Genomic DNA, 20,385 nt, shown 5'->3' on the forward strand with positions numbered 1-20,385 from the left:
TTGCTCAAATAAACAGCAAACCTGGTTTCAAAAAACAGATAAAGCAACTCCTCGCGGCACAACGCCTCTCCCCTATTGGACCTAGGTAGTTTGTGTGTATGCATTGATATGTAGGCTACTTGTGCCTTTTTAAAAATGTATGTAGTTCTGTCCTTGAGCTGTTCATGTCTAATGATGTTCTGTATTATGTTTCATGTTCTGTGTGGAACAGCTAATGGGGGATCCTAATAAAATACCCAAATCACAAACCCGGAAGTGATACAGCCTGGATTTGAACCAAAGACTGTAGTAATGCCTCTTATGCTGAGAGGCAGTGCCTTAGACCACTGCGCCACTCGCAAGCCCCAACACTTTATGATAATAAACAAAGAATAATAAACAATATTTCCAAGTGCTCTAACAAAATGTCCATATAAAACATTTGAAACGTCTAATGCAAATGCTAATTCAAAAAGGTTAAAATTACATTAACAATGACATTAGATAATACAGGGTGTTTTCTCTAGTAGGTCTCGATCCGAGGCCACCAGCACCAATGACAAACACCCTAAACAGTGACAGATATCTCAATGGTGTGTGGTTATTGGCTCAGAGGAGCCCCTAACCCCTCCTCCCTATATGAAACAACTTGAAAGGTGTGAGCAATAGGGTGAACTCACTTTGTTAAGTCAATCTCAGCTCTGTTAAATGGAACACTCAAGAAAAACAGTTTTATTGATCCTAGTGATTCAGGAGTATAATTAAAGCAGGGTAAAATGCCATACCAACATGAGACAAATATACAGAAAGCTCTGAAATAAGTCTAATTAATCTAATTAATCTAATTAATGATGAGAGAACAGTCAGATGAACTGACACCTGACATGGTGGCGTAGCAATAAGCTCAGAGAACCGTGACGAGGTTCAGAGTTCAAATCCCAGCTGAGGGAGGATATGTTGAATAAATAGATAAATGAACATGGATTATCTCTCTGGCTAGATGCCATGTGTGTCTCTTCTAGCTGAGTGACACAAGGGGGGTGTCGTTCAGCAGGGAACAATGTGTTGTTCAGCAGGGCACAATGTGTCGTTCAGCAGGGCACAATGTGTCGTTCAGCAGGGAACAATGTGTCGTTCAGCAGGGAACAATGTGTCGTTCAGCAGGGCACAATGTGTCGTTCAGCAAGGCACAATGTGTCGTTCAGCAGGGCACAATGTGTCGTTCAGCAGGGAACAATGTGTCGTTCAGCAAGGCACAATGTGTCGTTCAGCAGGGCACAATGTGTCGTTCAGCAGGGAACAATGTGTCGTTCAGCAGGGCACAATGTGTCGTTCAGCAGGGAACAATGTGTCGTTCAGCAAGGCACAATGTGTCGTTCAGCAGGGAACAATGTGTCGTTCAGCAGGGAACAATGTGTCGTTCAGCAGGGCACAATGTGTCGTTCGGCAGGGAACAATGTGTCGTTCGGCAGGGAACAATGTGTCGTTCGGCAGGGCACAATGTGTCGTTCGGCAGGGCACAATGTGTCGTTCAGCAGCGAACAATGTGTCGTTCAGCAGGGAACAATGTGTCGTTCAGCAGGGAACAATGTGTCGTTCAGCAGGGCACAATGTGTCGTTCAGCAGGGAACAATGTGTCGTTCAGCAGGGCACAATGTGTCGTTCAGCAGGGCACAATGTGTCGTTCAGCAGGGCACAATGTGTGATTCATTTTTTTTTTTTTTTTTTAACTAGGCAAGTCAGTTAAGAACAAATTATTATTTACAATGACGGCCTACCAAAAGGCAAAGCCTCCTGCGGGGACGGGGGCTGGGATAAAAATAATAATAATAATATATAAATATAGGACAAAACATATTACGACAAGAGACAACACTACATTACATAAAGAGAGACCTAAGACAACAACATGACAACACAGCATGGCAGCAACACAACATGACAACACAGCATGGTAGCAACACAACATGACAACACAGCATGGTAGCAACACAACATGACAACACAGCATGGTAGCAACACAAGATGACAACACAGCATGGTAGCAACACAACATGACAACACAGCATGGTAGCAACACATCATGACAACACAACATGGTAGGAACACAACATGACAACACAACATGGTAGGAACACAACATGACAACACAGCATGGTAGCAACACAACATGACAACACAGCATGGTAACAACACAACATGACAACACAGCATGGTAGCAACACATCATGACAACACAACATGGTAGGAACACAACATGACAACACAGCATGGTAGCAACACAACATGACAACACAGCATGGTAACAACACAACATGACAACACAGCATGGTAACAACACATGACAACACAGCATGGTAGCAACACAACATGACAACACAGCATGGTAGCAACACAACATGACAACACAGCATGTTAGCAACACATGACAACACAGCATGGTAGCAACACAACATGACAACACAGCATGGTAGCAACACAACATGACAACACAGCATGGTAGCAACACAACATGACAACACAGCATGGTAGCAACACAACATGACAACACAGCATGTTAGCAACACATGACAACACAGCATGGTAGCAACACAACATGACAACACAGCATGGTAGCAACACAACATGACAACACAGCATGGTAGCAACACAACATGACAACACAGCATGGTAGCAACACAACATGACAACACAGCATGGTAGCAACACAACATGACAACACAACATGGTAGAAACATTATTTGGCACAGACAACAGCACAAAGGGCAAGAAGGTAGAGACAACAATACATCACATAAAGCAGCCTCAACTGTCAGTAAAAGTGTCCATGATTGAGTCTTTGAATGAAGAGACTGAGATAAAACTGTCCAGTTTGAGTGTTTGTTGCAGCTTGGGTGAAAGAGGAGCGATAACAATATCTAGATTTAAACCAAGTCTAGATTTAACTTTAGCCTGCAGCTTTGATATGTGCTGAGAGAAGGACAGTGTACTGTCTAGCCGTACTCCCAAGTACTTGTATGAGGTGACTACCTCAAGCTCTAAACGCTCAGAGGTAGTAATCACACCTGTGGGGAGAGGGGCATTCTTCTTGCCAAACCACATGACCTTTGTTTTGGAGGTGTTCAGAACAAGGTTAAGGGCAGAGAAATCTTGTTGGACACTAAGAAAGCTTTGTTGTAGAGCATTTAACACAAAAACCGGGGAGGGGCCAGCTGAGGATAAATCTGTCTCATCTGCATATACATGGATGAGAGAGCGTCCTACTGCCTGAGCAATGTTGTTGATGTAGATTGAGAAGCGCGTTGGGCCTAGGATTGAGCCTTGGGGTACTGCCTTGGTGACAGGCAGTGGCTACCCTCTTTGAGAGAGGTAGTTAGCAAACCAGGCCAACGACCCCTCAGAGACACCAATACTTGTTAACCGGCCCACAATAATGGAATGTTCTACCGTATCAAAAGCTTTGCCCAGGTCGAAATAAAAATCCCAAAAGAGGGTACAAGTTGATCTTTACTGATCACCGCTACAAATCTACAGACGGTAAAAAAAAAATGGTAACCAAGTTAGGTCCAAAAAAACAGATTTTCACCGAGTCAAAGGAATGTGATGTGTCAGAGCAGTGGTCACCAACCTCCAGATCACTTTCTGACTTAATTTTTTTTTTTTATCCTATGCAACATTAACCAATTAAAAACAGTTCTGTATCAATGAGATTTGTGCAGGTCCAATACATTATCACTGCATATTGGCTTTTCTTGAATTGCCTGTATTACTTGTGAGGCACAACTGAGTGAGTATATATTACAAATAGTTAGCTTTATTATTTTACTGGGCTGATGGTCAGTCTCAGCGAAGTGGGGGTGGGGGGGGGGCAGCAGAGAGAGAGGGGGGGAAGCAGAGAGAGGGGGGGGGCAGCAGAGAGGGGGGGGGGAAGATTGAGGGGGGTGTGGGGGCAGCAGACTGAGGGGAGGAGGGGCAGCAGACTGAGGGGGGTGGGAGGGCAGCAGACTGAGGGGGGGGGGCAGCAGACTGAGGGGGGTGGGAGGGCAGCAGACTGAGGGGGGGGGGGGGGGGGCAGCAGACTGGGGCGGCAGGGTAGCCTAGTGGTTAGAGCGTTGGACTAGTAACCGGAAGGTTGTGAGTTCAAACCCCCGAGCTGACAAGGTACAAATCTGTCGTTCTGCCCCTGAACAGGCAGTTAACCCACTGTTCCCAGGCCGTCATTGAAAATAAGAATTTGTTCTTAACTGACTTGCCTGGTTAAATAAAGGTAAAATAAATAAAAAATAAATAAGACTGAGGGTCTGCCTCTCAACGTCTCTCCGGTCTCCATTTCGTCCTCTGACGCTGACCCAAAAGGGACACCATCTTCCAGCCGATGGTGAAACTCAAGTCACACCGCATTATTTCTGCCTTGTGCACAAAGGCATGTTGTTACTCCTACGACCAATGAAAGTGAAATATACCTTGATATTAAAATAGATGCAAGCTGCTAATATCAACAACACAAGCCTATCGATGCACTTTCCTACTCATTTACTACTGCTGCAGTGCTTGTTGTAGCGCTGAGTGGAAGTAGGGAGTACGTGTATTTGAGGACATAAAAGTGTTGACAGTGAAGTCAGTCATAAAATCAGCAGCTCTTTGGTTTTATTCATTGACGGTCTCTCTAGTCGTGGTTTGAAATCTCACACTACCACTTTTGTTGTAGCATTCTTCTACGCCTGCTATGTTAAATCTACATTCTGCTATGTTCTGCAGACATAGTCATCTGAGCCGGTGGTAGGCCTGTTTTTTTATTTACCTTTATTTAACTAGGCAAGTCAGTTAAGAACATTTGAGTTGCTGCAATGGGGGCCCTCCAGACGGTAATTTCCACCATGATAACAAGTTTAGATAGCTGGCCACCAAACTAATTTAGCAATTTAAAAACATTTAGCTGACATGGGCTAATTGAGTGACTGACATGGCAAGATAAAAACTGCTGATGCAACGTTTAGAAATTGCACCATGTGTTTTCTACAACTCTTACTCTCAACAGTAAGTTGAGACCCCGACCGAGTTCAATTTGGTTTTGTTTTGTATATCCGAGGGCCAGTTGCCCATTCCTGATCTAAACCAAAGTGTGTGTACATATATATATTTTGTTTTACCTTTATTTAACTAGGCAAGTCAGTTAAGAATACATTCTTATTTAGAATGACGGCCTACCGGGGGAACAGTGGGTTAAATGCCTTGTTCAGGGGAAGAGCAACAGATTTTTACCTTGTCAGCTCGGGGATTCGATCCAGCAACTGTCCCAACGCACTAACCACTAGGCTACCTGCTGCCCCATGTCATGTCCACATTATTCTATCAGTTGGGGTCTCTACGTACCTTTTTAAAACCATGTCTATATTTATTTTCCAGACAGAATTCAACATAATCACAATTTCCGTTTTTTGTCAACGAACAAACACGTTTGAAAATGCTTTTAACATAGGCCTGTTGTTACCTCATAGCCCATATCGCCTTGCATTATGGGTCGGAAGAAAACACTTATTTTCTGTTGTTGTTGCTCAACCAATGGCTCAACTTACCTCAAGGCAAACGTTTAGCCCACACTTTCATGCTATGTTTAGAACCCCATGTTGAAGCGTTTACATTCGTAGGTTGCATAACTTACCCTGTCCCGCCAATCAATTTACCCAGCTTTTTGTTGTTGTTGCTTTTTGTGCTATTGCTCTTGTCTACATGCTACGTGTCGCTTGTCCTATGTTGTTCTGTCTGCATGCTACGTGTTGCTTGTTCTATGTTGTTCTGTCTACATGCTACATGTCGCTTGTCCTATGTTGTTCTGTCTGCATGCTACGTGTCGCTTGTCCTATGTTGTTCTGTCTGCGTTCTACGTGTTGCTTGTTCTATGTTGTTCTGTCTGCGTTCTACGTGTTGCTTGTTCTATGTTGTTCTGTCTGCGTTCTACGTGTCGCTTGTCCTATGTTGTTCTGTCTGCGTTCTACGTGTTGCTTGTTCTATGTTGTTCTGTCTGCGTTCTACGTGTTGCTTGTTCTATGTTGTTCTGTCTGCGTTCTACGTGTCGCTTGTCCTATGTTGTTCTGTCTGCGTTCTACGTGTTGCTTGTTCTATGTTGTTCTGTCTGCGTTCTACGTGTTGCTTGTTCTATGTTGTTCTGTCTGTATGCTACGTCTTGCTTGTTCTATGTTGTTCTGTCTGTATGCTACGTCTTGCTTGTTCTATGTTGCTCTGTCTGTATTCTACGTCTTGCTTGTCCTATGTTGCTCTGTCTGTATGCTACGTCCTGCTTGTTCTATGTTGCTCTGTCTGTATGCTCCGTCTTGCTTGTTCTATGTTGCTATGTCTGTATTCTACGTCTTGCTTGTCCTATGTTGCTCTGTCTGTATGCTACGTCCTGCTTGTTCTATGTTGCTCTGTCTGTATGCTCCGTCTTGCTTGTTCTATGTTGCTATGTCTACATGCTACGTCTTGCTTGTTCTATGTTGCTCTGTCTGTATGCTACGTCCTGCTTGTTCTATGTTGCTCTGTCTGTATGCTACGTCTTGCTTGTTCTATGTTTCTCTGCGTGTGCTCACTGCTCAATGATTGTCTATATTGTAATTGTTTTTAATAACCTGCCCAGGGACTGCGGTTGAAAATTAGCCGGCTGGCTAAAACCGGCACTTTTACTGAAACGTTGATTAATGTGCCCTGTCCCTGTAAAAATAAAATAAACTCAAACTCAAAATAAAGTTGTCCCGAGAGAGCACTTTTGTTTTGAAAACTGTAATGTTTTACATGAATTCTCATTATTTACAGGGATACACAACATCTTGAAATATATGTAGATACAGTACCTTGCGAAAGTATTCGGCCCCCTTGAACTTTGCGACCTTTTGCCACATTTCAGGCTTCAAACATAAAGATATAAAACTGTATTTTTTTGTGAAGAATCAACAACAAGTGGGACACAATCATGAAGTGGAACAACATTTATTGGATATTTCAAACTTTTTTAACAAATCAAAAACTGAAAAATTGGGCGTGCAAAATTATTCAGCCCCCTTAAGTTAATACTTTCTAGCGCCACCTTTTGCTGCGATTACAGCTGTAAGTCGCTTGGGGTATGTCTCTATCAGTTTTGCACATCGAGAGACTGGAATTTTTTCCCATTCCTCCTTGCAAAACAGCTCGAGCTCAGTGAGGTTGGATGGAGAGCATTTGTGAACAGCAGTTTTCAGTTCTTTCCACAGATTCTCGATTGGATTCAGGTCTGGACATTCTAACACCTGGATATGTTTATTTTTGAACCATTCCATTGTAGATTTTGCTTTATGTTTTGGATCATTGTCTTGTTGGAAGACAAATCTCCGTCCCAGTCTCAAGTCTTTTGCAGACTCCATCAGGTTTTCTTCCAGAATGGTCCTGTATTTGGCTCCATCCATCTTCCCATCAATTTTAACCATCTTCCCTGTCCCTGCTGAAGAAAAGCAGGCCCAAACCATGACTCTGCCACCACCATGTTTGACAGTGGGGATGGTGTGTTCAGCTGTGTTGCTTTTACGCCAAACATAACGTTTTGCATTGTTGCCAAAAAGGTCAATTTTGGTTTCATCTGACCAGAGCACCTTCTTCCACATGTTTGGTGTGTCTCCCAGGTGGCTTGTGGCAAACTTTAAACAACACTTTTTATGGATATCTTTAAGAAATGGCTTTCTTCTTGCCACTCTTCCATAAAGGCCAGATTTGTGCAATATACGACTGATTGTTGTCCTATGGACAGAGTCTCCCACCTCAGTTGTAGATCTCTGCAGTTCATCCAAAGTGATCATGGGCCTCTTGGCTGCATCTCTGATCAGTCTTCTCCTTGTATGAGCTGAAAGTTTAGAGGGACGGCCAGGTCTTGGTAGATTTGCAGTGGTCTGATACTCCTTCCATTTCAATATTATCGCTTGCACAGTGCTCCTTGGGATGTTTAAAGCTTGGGAAATCTTGATGCTCTCTGCGCTTTTAACGGACCTCTGAGACTATCACAGTGCAGGTGCATTTATACGGAGACTTGATTACACACAGGTGGATTGTATTTATCATCATTAGTCATTTAGGTCAACATTGGATCATTCAGAGATCCTCACTGAAATTCTGGAGAGAGTTTGCTGCACTGAAAGTAAAGGGGCTGAATAATTTTGCACGCCCAATTTTTCAGTTTTTGATTTGTTAAAAAAGTTTGAAATATCCAATAAATGTCGTTACACTTCATGATTGTGTCCCACTTGTTGTTGATTCTTCACAAAAAAATACAGTTTTATATCTTTATGTTTGAAGCCTGAAATGCGGCAAAAGGTTGCAAAGTTCAAGGGGGCCGAATACTTTCGCAAGGCACTGTATCCTTGTTAGAAAAAATGTATATTTACAAATAATATATGAGGGACTGGCAATGATCATGTAAATGACAATTACATTGATGGAAGCTACAATCTGCAATATTAAAGATGATTCCCCCTCCCCCCCCCCCCCCCTCAACTTACCCCACTGTCCCCTACAGTCAGTCAGAAAGTGGGTCACAGCAGCTGTGTTATATAGGTACTGAATGTGGAGGTGGTGCTGCAGTAGGATGGGGACTCTCACTGTGTGTGTGTGTGTGTGTGTGTGTAATAACGTGTTGTTTGTGTGTGTGTGTGTGTGTGTGTGTGTGTGTGTGTGTGTGTGTGTGTGTGTGTGTGTGTGTGTGTGTGTGTGTGTGTAATAACGTGTTGTTTGTGTGTGTGTGTGTGTGTGTGTGTGTGTGTGTGTGTGTGTGTGTGTGTGTGTGTGTGTGTGTGTAATCTAAGGCAGTGACTTGGACCCAGCAACGCCACATATAGACACTCCTCAGCAGAACCAGTCTTCCATAGGAATGAATGGAATTCTACAGTATTGTCAGTTTTCTGACCTTAGTTCCTTTCTTTTGTCTTTTGGTTTCAGTATTGGTCAGGGCATGAGTTGGGTGGGTTGTCTATGTTCGTTTTTCTCTGATTTGGTATTTCTGTGTTTGGCCTGGTATGGTTCTCAATCAGAGGCAGCTGTCAATCGTTTTCCCCTGATTGAGAACCGTATTTAGGTAGCCTGTTTTCAATTGTGTTTGGTGGGTGGTTATTTTCAGTCTTTGTGTGTCTGCACCAGACAGAACTGTTCCGGTTGTTTCTTACCTCCCTCTTGGTTGTATTATTATTATTATTATCTCCCTTCAAACGACCGATTCAAACATTTTTATTTTTATATTATATTTACATTTATTTTATTCATCAAATGTTTTTTTTTTGTTGTGTGTTATAAAATAGTCATGTTAAAATCAAATCAAAACAAATTGTATTTGTCGCCCGATTACAACATGTGTAGTAGACCTCACAGTGAAATGCTGACTACAACAGGTGTAGTAGACCTTACAGTGAAATGCTGAATACAACAGGTGTAGTAGACCTTACAGTGAAATGCTGAATACAACAGGTGTAGTAGACCTCACAGTGAAATGCTGAATACAACAGGTGGAGTAGACCTCACAGTGAAATGCTGAATACAACAGGTGTAGTAGACCTTACAGTGAAATGCTGAATACAACAGGTGTAGTAGACCTTACAGTGAAATGCTGAATACAACAGGTGTAGTAGACCTCACAGTGAAATGCTGAATACAACAGGTGTAGTAGACCTCACAGTGAAATGCTGAATACAACAGGTGTAGTAGACCTTACAGTGAAATGCTGAATACAACAGGTGTAGTAGACCTTACAGTGAAATGCTGAATACAACAGGTGTAGTAGACCTCACAGTGAAATGCTGAATACAACAGGTGTAGTAGACCTCACAGTGAAATGCTTAATACAACAGGTGTAGTAGACCTTACAGTGACATGCTGAATACAACAGGTGTAGTGGACCTGACAGTGAAATGCTGAAAACAACAGGTGTAGTAGACCTCACAGTGAAATGCTTAATACAACAGGTGTAGTAGACCTTACAGTGAAATGCTGAATACAACAGGTGTAGTAGACCTCACAGTGAAATGCTGAATACAACAGGTGTAGTAGACCTCACAGTGAAATGCTGAATACAACAGGTGTAGTAGACCTTACAGTGATATACTTACTTACAAGCCCTTAACCAACAATGCAATTTTAAGAAAATACCCCCCAGAAAAGTAAGAAATAAGAATAACAAATGATTAAAGAACAGCAGTAAATAACAATAGCGAGGCTACATACAGGGTATTACAGTACAGTCAATGTGGAGGCTATATACAGGGTATTACGGTACTAAGTCAATGTGGAGACTATATACAGGGGGTACCGGTACAGAGTCAGTGTGGAGGCTATATACAGGGGGTACCGGTACAGAGTCAATGTGGAGGCTATATACAGGGTGTTACGGTACAGAGTCAGTGTGGAGGCTATATACAGGGTATTACGGTACAGAGTCAATGTGGAGGCTGTATACAGGGGGTACTGGTACAGAGTCAATGTGGAGGCTATATACAGGGGGTACCGGTACAGAGTCAATGTGGAGGCTATATACAGGGGGTACCAGTACAGAGTCAATGTGGAGGCTATATACAGGGGGTACCAGTACAGAGTCAATGTGGAGGCTATATACAGGGGGTACCAGTACAGAGTCAATGTGGAGGCTATATACAGGGGGTACCAGTACAGAGTCAATGTGGAGGCTTTATACAGGCTTTTACGGTACAGAGTCAATGTGGAGGCTATATACAGGGTATTATGGTACAGAGTCAATGTGGAGGCTATATACAGGGGGTACCGGTACAGAGTCAATGTGGAGGCTATATACAGGGTGTTACGGTACAGAGTCAATGAGGAGGCTATATACAGGGTATTACAGTACTGAGTCAATGTGGATGTTATATACAGGGTATTACAGTACAGAGTAAATGTGGAGGCTATATACAGGGTATTACAGTACTGAGTCAATGTGGAGGCTATATACAGGGGGTACCGGTACATAGTCAATGTGGAGGCTATATACAGGGGGTACCGGTACAGAGTCAATGTGGAGGCTATATACAGGGGGTACCGGTACAGAGTCAATGTGGAGGCTATATACACGGGGTACCGGTACAGAGTCAATGTGGAGGCTTTATACAGGGTATTACGGTACAGAGTCAATGTGGAGGCTTTATACAGGGTATTACGGTACAGAGTCAATGTGGAGGCTTTATACAGGGTATTACGGTACAGAGTCAATGTGGAGGCTTTATACAGGGTATTACGGTACAGAGTCAATGTGGAGGCTTTATACAGGGGGTACCGGTACAGAGTCAATGTGGAGCCTATATACAGGGGGTACCGGTACAGAGTCAATGTGGAGCCTATATACAGAGGGTACCGGTACAGAGTCAATGTGGAGCCTATATACAGGGGGTACCGGTACAGAGTCAATGTGGAGGCTTTATACAGGGTATTACGGTACAGAGTCAATGTGGAGCCTATATACAGGGGGTATCGTTACAGAGTCAATGTGTCGAGGTAATTGAGGTAATATGTACATGTAGGTAGAGTTGTTAAAGTGACTATGCATAGATAATAACAGAGAGTAGCAGCAGCGTAAGAGAGGGGTCTGGGTAGCCACGATCAGTGGGTAGTAAACCGCTGGGGGTCGTTACGATCAGTGGGTAATAAACCGCTGGGGGTCGTTACGATCAGTGGGTAGTAAACCGCTGGGGGTCGTTACGATCAGTGGGTAGTAAACCGCTGGGGGTCGTTACGATCAGTGGGTAGTAAACCGCTGGGGGTCGTTACGATCAGTGGGTAGTAAACCGCTGGGGGTCGTTACGATCAGTGGGTAGTAAACCGCTGGGGGTCGTTACGATCAGTGGGTAGTAAACCGCTGGGGGTCGTTACGATCAGTGGGTAGTAAACCGCTGGGGGTCGTTACGATCAGTGGGTAGTAAACCGCTGGGGGTCATTACGATCAGTGGGTAGTAAACCGCTGGGGGTCGTTACGATCAGTGGGTAGTAAACCGCTGGGGGTCGTTACGATCAGTGGGTAGTAAACCGCTGGGGGTCGTTACGATCAGTGGGTAGTAAACCGCTGGGGGTCGTTACGATCAGTGGGTAGTAAACCGCTGGGGGTCGTTACGATCAGTGGGTAATAAACCGCTGGGGGTCGTTACAATCAGTGGGTAGTAAACCGCTGGGGGTCGTTACGATCAGTGGGTAATAAACCGCTGGGGGTCGTTACGATCAGTGGGTAGTAAACCACTGGGGGTCGTTACGATCAGTGGGTAGTAAACCACTGGGGGTCGTTACGATCAGTGGGTAGTAAACCGCTGGGGGTCGTTACGATCAGTGGGTAGTAAACCGCTGGGGGTCGTTACGATCAGTGGGTAGTAAACCGCTGGGGGTCGTTAGCTGCTGCCATATTGCAACCAGGTCTCACAGTCTCACATCAGAATTAGACGTCCGTCCATGTTTCTTTAAATTTAACTGTTAAGTTTAGTCATCAACTCTGAATAGTTAAGGTTAGTCATCAACTCTGAATAGTAAAGGTTAGTCATCAACTCTGAATAGGTTAGTCATCAACTCTGAATAGTTAAGGTTAGTCATCAACTCTGAATAGTTAAGGTTAGTCATCAACTCTGAATAGTTAAGGTTAGTCATCAACTCTGAATAGTTAAGGTTAGTCATCAACTCTGAATAGTTAAGGTTAGTCATCAACTCTGAATAGTTAAGGTTAGTCATTCACTCTGAATAGTAAAGGTTAGTCATTCACTCTGAATAGTAAAGGTTAGTCATTCACTCTGAATAGTAAAGGTTAGTCATTCACTCTGAATAGTTAAGGTTAGTCATTCACTCTGAATAGTAAAGGTTAGTCATTCACTCTGAATAGTAAAGGTTAGTCATTCACTCTGAATAGTAAAGGTTAGTCATTCACTCTGAATAGTAAAGGTTAGTCATCAACTCTGAATAGTTAAGGTTAGTCATTCACTCTGAATAGTAAAGGTTAGTCATTCACTCTGAATAGTAAAGGTTAGTCATCAACTCTGAATAGTTAAGGTTAGTCATCAACTCTGAATAGTTAAGGTTAGTCATCAACTCTGAATAGTTAAGGTTAGTCATTCACTCTGAATAGTAAAGGTTAGTCATTCACTCTGAATAGTAAAGGTTAGTCATTCACTCTGAATAGTAAAGGTTAGTCATTCACTCTGAATAGTAAAGGTTAGTCATCAACTCTGAATAGTTAAGGTTAGTCATCAACTCTGAATAGTTAAGGTTAGTCATCAACTCTGAATAGTTAAGGTTAGTCATTCACTCTGAATAGTAAAGGTTAGTCATTCACTCTGAATAGTAAAGGTTAGTCATCAACTCTGAATAGTTAAGGTTAGTCATTCACTCTGAATAGTAAAGGTTAGTCATTCACTCTGAATAGTAAAGGTTAGTCATCAACTCTGAATAGTTAAGGTTAGTCATTCACTCTGAATAGTTAAGGTTAGTCATTCACTCTGAATAGTAAAGGTTAGTCATCAACTCTGAATAGTTAAGGTTAGTCATTCACTCTGAATAGTTAAGGTTAGTCATTCACTCTGAATAGTTAAGGTTAGTCATTCACTCTGAATAGTAAAGGTTAGTCATCAACTCTGAATAGTTAAGGTTAGTCATCAACTCTGAATAGTTAAGGTTAGTCATCAACTCTGAATAGTTAAGGTTAGTCATCAACTCTGAATAGTTAAGGTTAGTCATCAACTCTGAATAGTAAAGGTTAGTCATGCACTCTGAATAGTAAAGGTTAGTCATTCACTCTGAATAGTTAAGGTTAGGGTTAAGATTTGGGAAAAGCTAATAACAAAAACGTAAAATAACATCGTTGGATTCAAACTTCCAACCAGAAGCAGAACTTCCACCATTCTCGTCCACAATGCCCAAAGCAAAACTGAAACCTACTTAAACATTTTTTTAATAATAATAATATAGCAGACGCTCTTATCCAGAGCGTTTTACAGTAGTAAAACGTGTGTGTGTGTGTGTGTGTGTGTGTGTGTGTGTGAGAGAGAGAGAGAATCTCACTCCTGAGGACATTGAGACTTCATTACAGGGTAGTTCTGTTCATAGTGGAGCAGTAAGCTGCTATTTACTGATCTCTCTCGCTCTCGGTGTGTGTGTGTGTGTGTGTGTGTGTGTGTGTGTGTGTGTGTGTGTGTGACTCTAGGTATACTTAAAGCTACAGTCTGGCATTTGTAAAACAACAAATGCCACCCGCCACTTATTTTTGTATACAGCTGAGGGTTAAGGAAATGCATCTCCTCCTTTGTGTCCAATGGTTGCCTAGCACCACGATGACACCATGTGTCAGACTACAGTGTGATAGATGTGGTTGTCATGGCAGCCATGGGAGCCAACATGGATAGCCAATGACAGAGCTGTCCTAGAGGGGCCTGGCGACCGTCGTCATGGACAGCAGCTGAGCTTTGACCTCTAACCTTTTCACCAAGCTGGTTATATTCCTCATGTCATTTCCTGTTCCTGTCTCACCCTGTCACTAATTAACCTTCTCTTCTTTCTCCCCTTCTCTTTTCTCTCTGCCTCTCCCCTTATTTTTCTCTCTATCCTTTTCTCCCTTTCTGTTGACTTCTCTCTTCTCCTCTCTCTTCTCTTCTCCTCTCCTCTCGTCTCTTTTCTCCTCTCCTCTACTCTCTTCTTCTCTTCTCCTCTCTTCTCGTCTCTCCTCTTCTCCTCTACTCTCTTCTCCTCTCCTCTTCTCTCCTCTCCTCTCTTCTCCTCTACTCTCTTCTCCTCTTCTCTCCTCTCCTCTTCTCTCTTCTCCTCTCCTTCTCTTCTCCTCTCCTCTCCTCTCTTCTCTTCTCTCCTACTTTCTCCTCTACTCCTCTCCTCTTCTCTTTTTCCTCTCTCTCTCTATCTCTCTCTATTCTCACAGCAAAACATTTCATGTGAAAGTGATAGACGATGAGGAGTATGAGAAAAACAAGAACTTCTTCCTGGAGCTGGCCGAGCCTCGCATGGTAGACATGAGCCTGCAGAAAGGTGTGGTACTGACTCCCCTCCTCCTTCTCTTCCTCCCCTCCTCTCATCCCCTAGGACTCCCCTCAACTTTCTTCCTCCTTTCCCTGGATATAATAGCACTGTTTCTATACTTCTCTCTCTCTGTCTCTCTGTCTCTCGCTCACTGTCTCTCTGTCTCTCTCTCTCTCTCTCTCTCTCTCTTGCATCCTCCCTTTCACCTTGGTTGAATCTCAGCACACTCTCTTTTGCATCCCTGTCAGGCCTTCACCCTACCAACTACTGTCTACCGACTACTGTCTACTGACATTAGTCTACTGTCTACTGACTACTGCCTACTGACATTAGTCTACTGTCTACTGACATTAGTCTACTGTCTACTGACATTAGTCTACTGTCTACCGACTACTGCCTACTGACATTAGTCTACTGTCTACTGACATTAGTCTACTGTTTACTGACTACTGTCTATAGTCAACTGACTACAGGACACCTGTACTTCTCAAAACAGACACTACACTAAAACACTTCTCTACCTAGACACTACACTAACACTTCTCTACCTAGACACTACACTAACACTTCTCTACCCGGACACTACACGAAAACACTTCTCTACCTAGACACTACACTAAAACACTTCTCTACCTAGACACTACACTAAAACACTTCTCTACCTAGACACTACACTAAAACACTTCTCTACCTAGACACTACACTAAAACACTTCTCTACCTAGACACTACACTAAAACACTTCTCTACCTAGACACTACACTAAAACACTTCTCTACCTAGACACTACATTAAAACACTTCTCTACCTAGACACTACACTAAAACACTTCTCTACCTAGACACTACACGAAAACACTTCTCTACCTAGACACTACACTAAAACACTTCTCTACCTAGACACTACACTAAAACACTTCTCTACCTAGACACTACACGAAAACACTTCTCTACCTAGACACTACACTAAAACACTTCTCTACCTAGACACTACACTAAAACACTTCTCTACCTAGACACTACACGAAAACACTTCTCTACCTAGACACTACACGAAAACACTTCTCTACCTGGACACTACACTAAAACACTTCTCTACCTAGACACTACACTAAAACACTTCTCTACCTGGACACTACACTAACACTTCTCTACCCGGACACTACACGAAAACACTTCTCTACCTAGACACTACACTAAAACACTTCTCTACCTAGACACTACACTAAAACACTTCTCTACCTAGACACTACACTAAAACACTTCTCTACCTAGACACTACACTAAAACACTTCTCTACCTAGACACTACACTAAAACACTTCTCTACCTAGACACTACACTAAAACACTTCTCTACCTAGACACTACACGAAAACACTTCTCTATCTGGACACTACACTAAAACACTTCTCTACCTGGACACTACACTAACACTTCTCTACCTGGACACTACACTAACACTTCTCTACCTAGACACTACACTAAAACACTTCTCTACCTGGACACTACACTAACACTTCTCTACCTAGACACTACACTAACACTTCTCTATCTGGACACTACACTAAAACACTTCTCTACCTGGACACTACACTAAAACACTTCTCTATCTGGACACTACACTAAAACACTTCTCTACCTGGACACTACACTAACACTTCTCTACCTGGACACTACACTAACACTTCTCTACCTGGACACTACACGAAAACACTTCTCTACCTGGACACTACACTAACACTTCTCTACCTAGACACTACACTAAAACACTTCTCTACCTAGACACTACACTAACACTTCTCTACCTGGACACTACACTAACACTTCTCTACCTAGACACTACACTAAAACACTTCTCTACCTGGACACTACACTAACACTTCTCTACCTGGACACTACACGAAAACACTTCTCTACCTGGACACTACACTAACACTTCTCTACCTAGACACTACACGAAAACACTTCTCTACCTGGACACTACACTAAAACACTTCTCTACCTAGACACTACACGAAAACACTTCTCTATCTGGACACTACACTAAAACACTTCTCTACCTGGACACTACACTAACACTTCTCTACCTGGACACTACACTAACACTTCTCTACCTAGACACTACACTAAAACACTTCTCTACCTAGACACTACACTAAAACACTTCTCTACCTAGACACTACACTAAAACACTTCTCTACCTAGACACTACACGAAAACACTTCTCTATCTGGACACTACACTAAAACACTTCTCTACCTGGACACTACACTAACACTTCTCTACCTGGACACTACACTAACACTTCTCTACCTAGACACTACACTAAAACACTTCTCTACCTGGACACTACACTAACACTTCTCTACCTAGACACTACACTAACACTTCTCTATCTGGACACTACACTAAAACACTTCTCTACCTGGACACTACACTAAAACACTTCTCTATCTGGACACTACACTAAAACACTTCTCTACCTGGACACTACACTAACACTTCTCTACCTGGACACTACACTAACACTTCTCTACCTGGACACTACACGAAAACACTTCTCTACCTGGACACTACACTAACACTTCTCTACCTAGACACTACACTAAAACACTTCTCTACCTAGACACTACACTAACACTTCTCTACCTGGACACTACACTAACACTTCTCTACCTAGACACTACACTAAAACACTTCTCTACCTGGACACTACACTAAAACACTTCTCTACCTAGACACTACATTAAAACACTTCTCTACCTAGACACTACACTAAAACACTTCTCTACCTAGACACTACACGAAAACACTTCTCTACCTAGACACTACACTAAAACACTTCTCTACCTAGACACTACACTAAAACACTTCTCTACCTAGACACTACACGAAAACACTTCTCTACCTAGACACTACACTAAAACACTTCTCTACCTAGACACTACACTAAAACACTTCTCTACCTAGACACTACACGAAAACACTTCTCTACCTAGACACTACACGAAAACACTTCTCTATCTGGACACTACACTAAAACACTTCTCTACCTGGACACTACACTAACACTTCTCTACCTGGACACTACACTAACACTTCTCTACCTAGACACTACACTAAAACACTTCTCTACCTAGACACTACACTAAAACACTTCTCTACCTAGACACTACACTAAAACACTTCTCTACCTAGACACTACACGAAAACACTTCTCTATCTGGACACTACACTAAAACACTTCTCTACCTGGACACTACACTAACACTTCTCTACCTGGACACTACACTAACACTTCTCTACCTAGACACTACACTAAAACACTTCTCTACCTGGACACTACACTAACACTTCTCTACCTAGACACTACACTAACACTTCTCTATCTGGACACTACACTAAAACACTTCTCTACCTGGACACTACACTAAAACACTTCTCTATCTGGACACTACACTAAAACACTTCTCTACCTGGACACTACACTAACACTTCTCTACCTGGACACTACACTAACACTTCTCTACCTGGACACTACACGAAAACACTTCTCTACCTGGACACTACACTAACACTTCTCTACCTAGACACTACACTAAAACACTTCTCTACCTAGACACTACACTAACACTTCTCTACCTGGACACTACACTAACACTTCTCTACCTAGACACTACACTAAAACACTTCTCTACCTGGACACTACACTAACACTTCTCTACCTGGACACTACACGAAAACACTTCTCTACCTGGACACTACACTAACACTTCTCTACCTAGACACTACACGAAAACACTTCTCTACCTGGACACTACACTAAAACACTTCTCTACCTAGACACTACACTAAAACACTTCTCTACCTGGACACTACACTAACACTTCTCTACCTAGACACTACACTAAAACACTTCTCTACCTAGACACTACACTAAAACACTTCTCTACCTAGACACTACACGAAAACACTTCTCTACCTAGACACTACACGAAAACACTTCTCTATCTGGACACTACACTAAAACACTTCTCTACCTGGACACTACACTAACACTTCTCTACCTGGACACTACACTAACACTTCTCTACCTAGACACTACACTAAAACACTTCTCTACCTAGACACTACACTAAAACACTTCTCTACCTAGACACTACACTAAAACACTTCTCTATCTGGACACTACACTAAAACACTTCTCTACCTGGACACTACACTAACACTTCTCTACCTGGACACTACACTAACACTTCTCTACCTAGACACTACACTAAAACACTTCTCTACCTGGACACTACACTAACACTTCTCTACCTAGACACTACACTAACACTTCTCTATCTGGACACTACACTAAAACACTTCTCTACCTGGACACTACACTAAAACACTTCTCTATCTGGACACTACACTAAAACACTTCTCTACCTGGACACTACACTAACACTTCTCTACCTGGACACTACACTAACACTTCTCTACCTGGACACTACACGAAAACACTTCTCTACCTGGACACTACACTAACACTTCTCTACCTAGACACTACACTAAAACACTTCTCTACCTAGACACTACACTAACACTTCTCTACCTGGACACTACACTAACACTTCTCTACCTAGACACTACACTAAAACACTTCTCTACCTGGACACTACACTAACACTTCTCTACCTGGACACTACACGAAAACACTTCTCTACCTGGACACTACACTAACACTTCTCTACCTAGACACTACACGAAAACACTTCTCTACCTGGACACTACACTAAAACACTTCTCTACCTAGACACTACACTAAAACACTTCTCTACCTGGACACTACACTAACACTTCTCTACCTAGACACTACACTAAAACACTTCTCTACCTAGACACTACACTAAAACACTTCTCTACCTAGACACTACACGAAAACACTTCTCTACCTAGACACTACACGAAAACACTTCTCTATCTGGACACTACACTAAAACACTTCTCTACCTGGACACTACACTAACACTTCTCTACCTGGACACTACACTAACACTTCTCTACCTAGACACTACACTAAAACACTTCTCTACCTAGACACTACACTAAAACACTTCTCTACCTAGACACTACACTAAAACACTTCTCTACCTAGACACTACACGAAAACACTTCTCTATCTGGACACTACACTAAAACACTTCTCTACCTGGACACTACACTAACACTTCTCTACCTGGACACTACACTAACACTTCTCTACCTAGACACTACACTAAAACACTTCTCTACCTAGACACTACACTAAAACACTTCTCTACCTAGACACTACACGAAAACACTTCTCTATCTGGACACTACACTAAAACACTTCTCTACCTGGACACTACACTAACACTTCTCTACC

General features: G+C 42.5%; 1 protein-coding gene across 7 annotated transcripts in view; it reads left to right on the top strand.

Moving 5' to 3' along the window:
* The window catches only part of LOC110506000 (sodium/calcium exchanger 3), a 145,619-nt gene that overhangs the window by 76,453 nt on the left and 48,781 nt on the right, over positions 1 to 20,385 (top strand). For all 7 annotated transcript variants that reach the window (XM_036962328.2, XM_036962330.2, XM_036962331.2 and 4 more), the window contains exon 3: positions 14,894 to 15,000. In XM_036962328.2, the coding sequence (XP_036818223.2) occupies positions 14,894 to 15,000 (107 nt within the window). The remainder of the gene's footprint in view (positions 1 to 14,893; positions 15,001 to 20,385) is intronic.

Source organism: Oncorhynchus mykiss, chromosome 25, assembly GCF_057628025.1.
Source record: "Oncorhynchus mykiss isolate SJ-2025 chromosome 25, ASM5762802v1, whole genome shotgun sequence".
Taxonomy (NCBI): domain Eukaryota; kingdom Metazoa; phylum Chordata; class Actinopteri; order Salmoniformes; family Salmonidae; genus Oncorhynchus; species Oncorhynchus mykiss.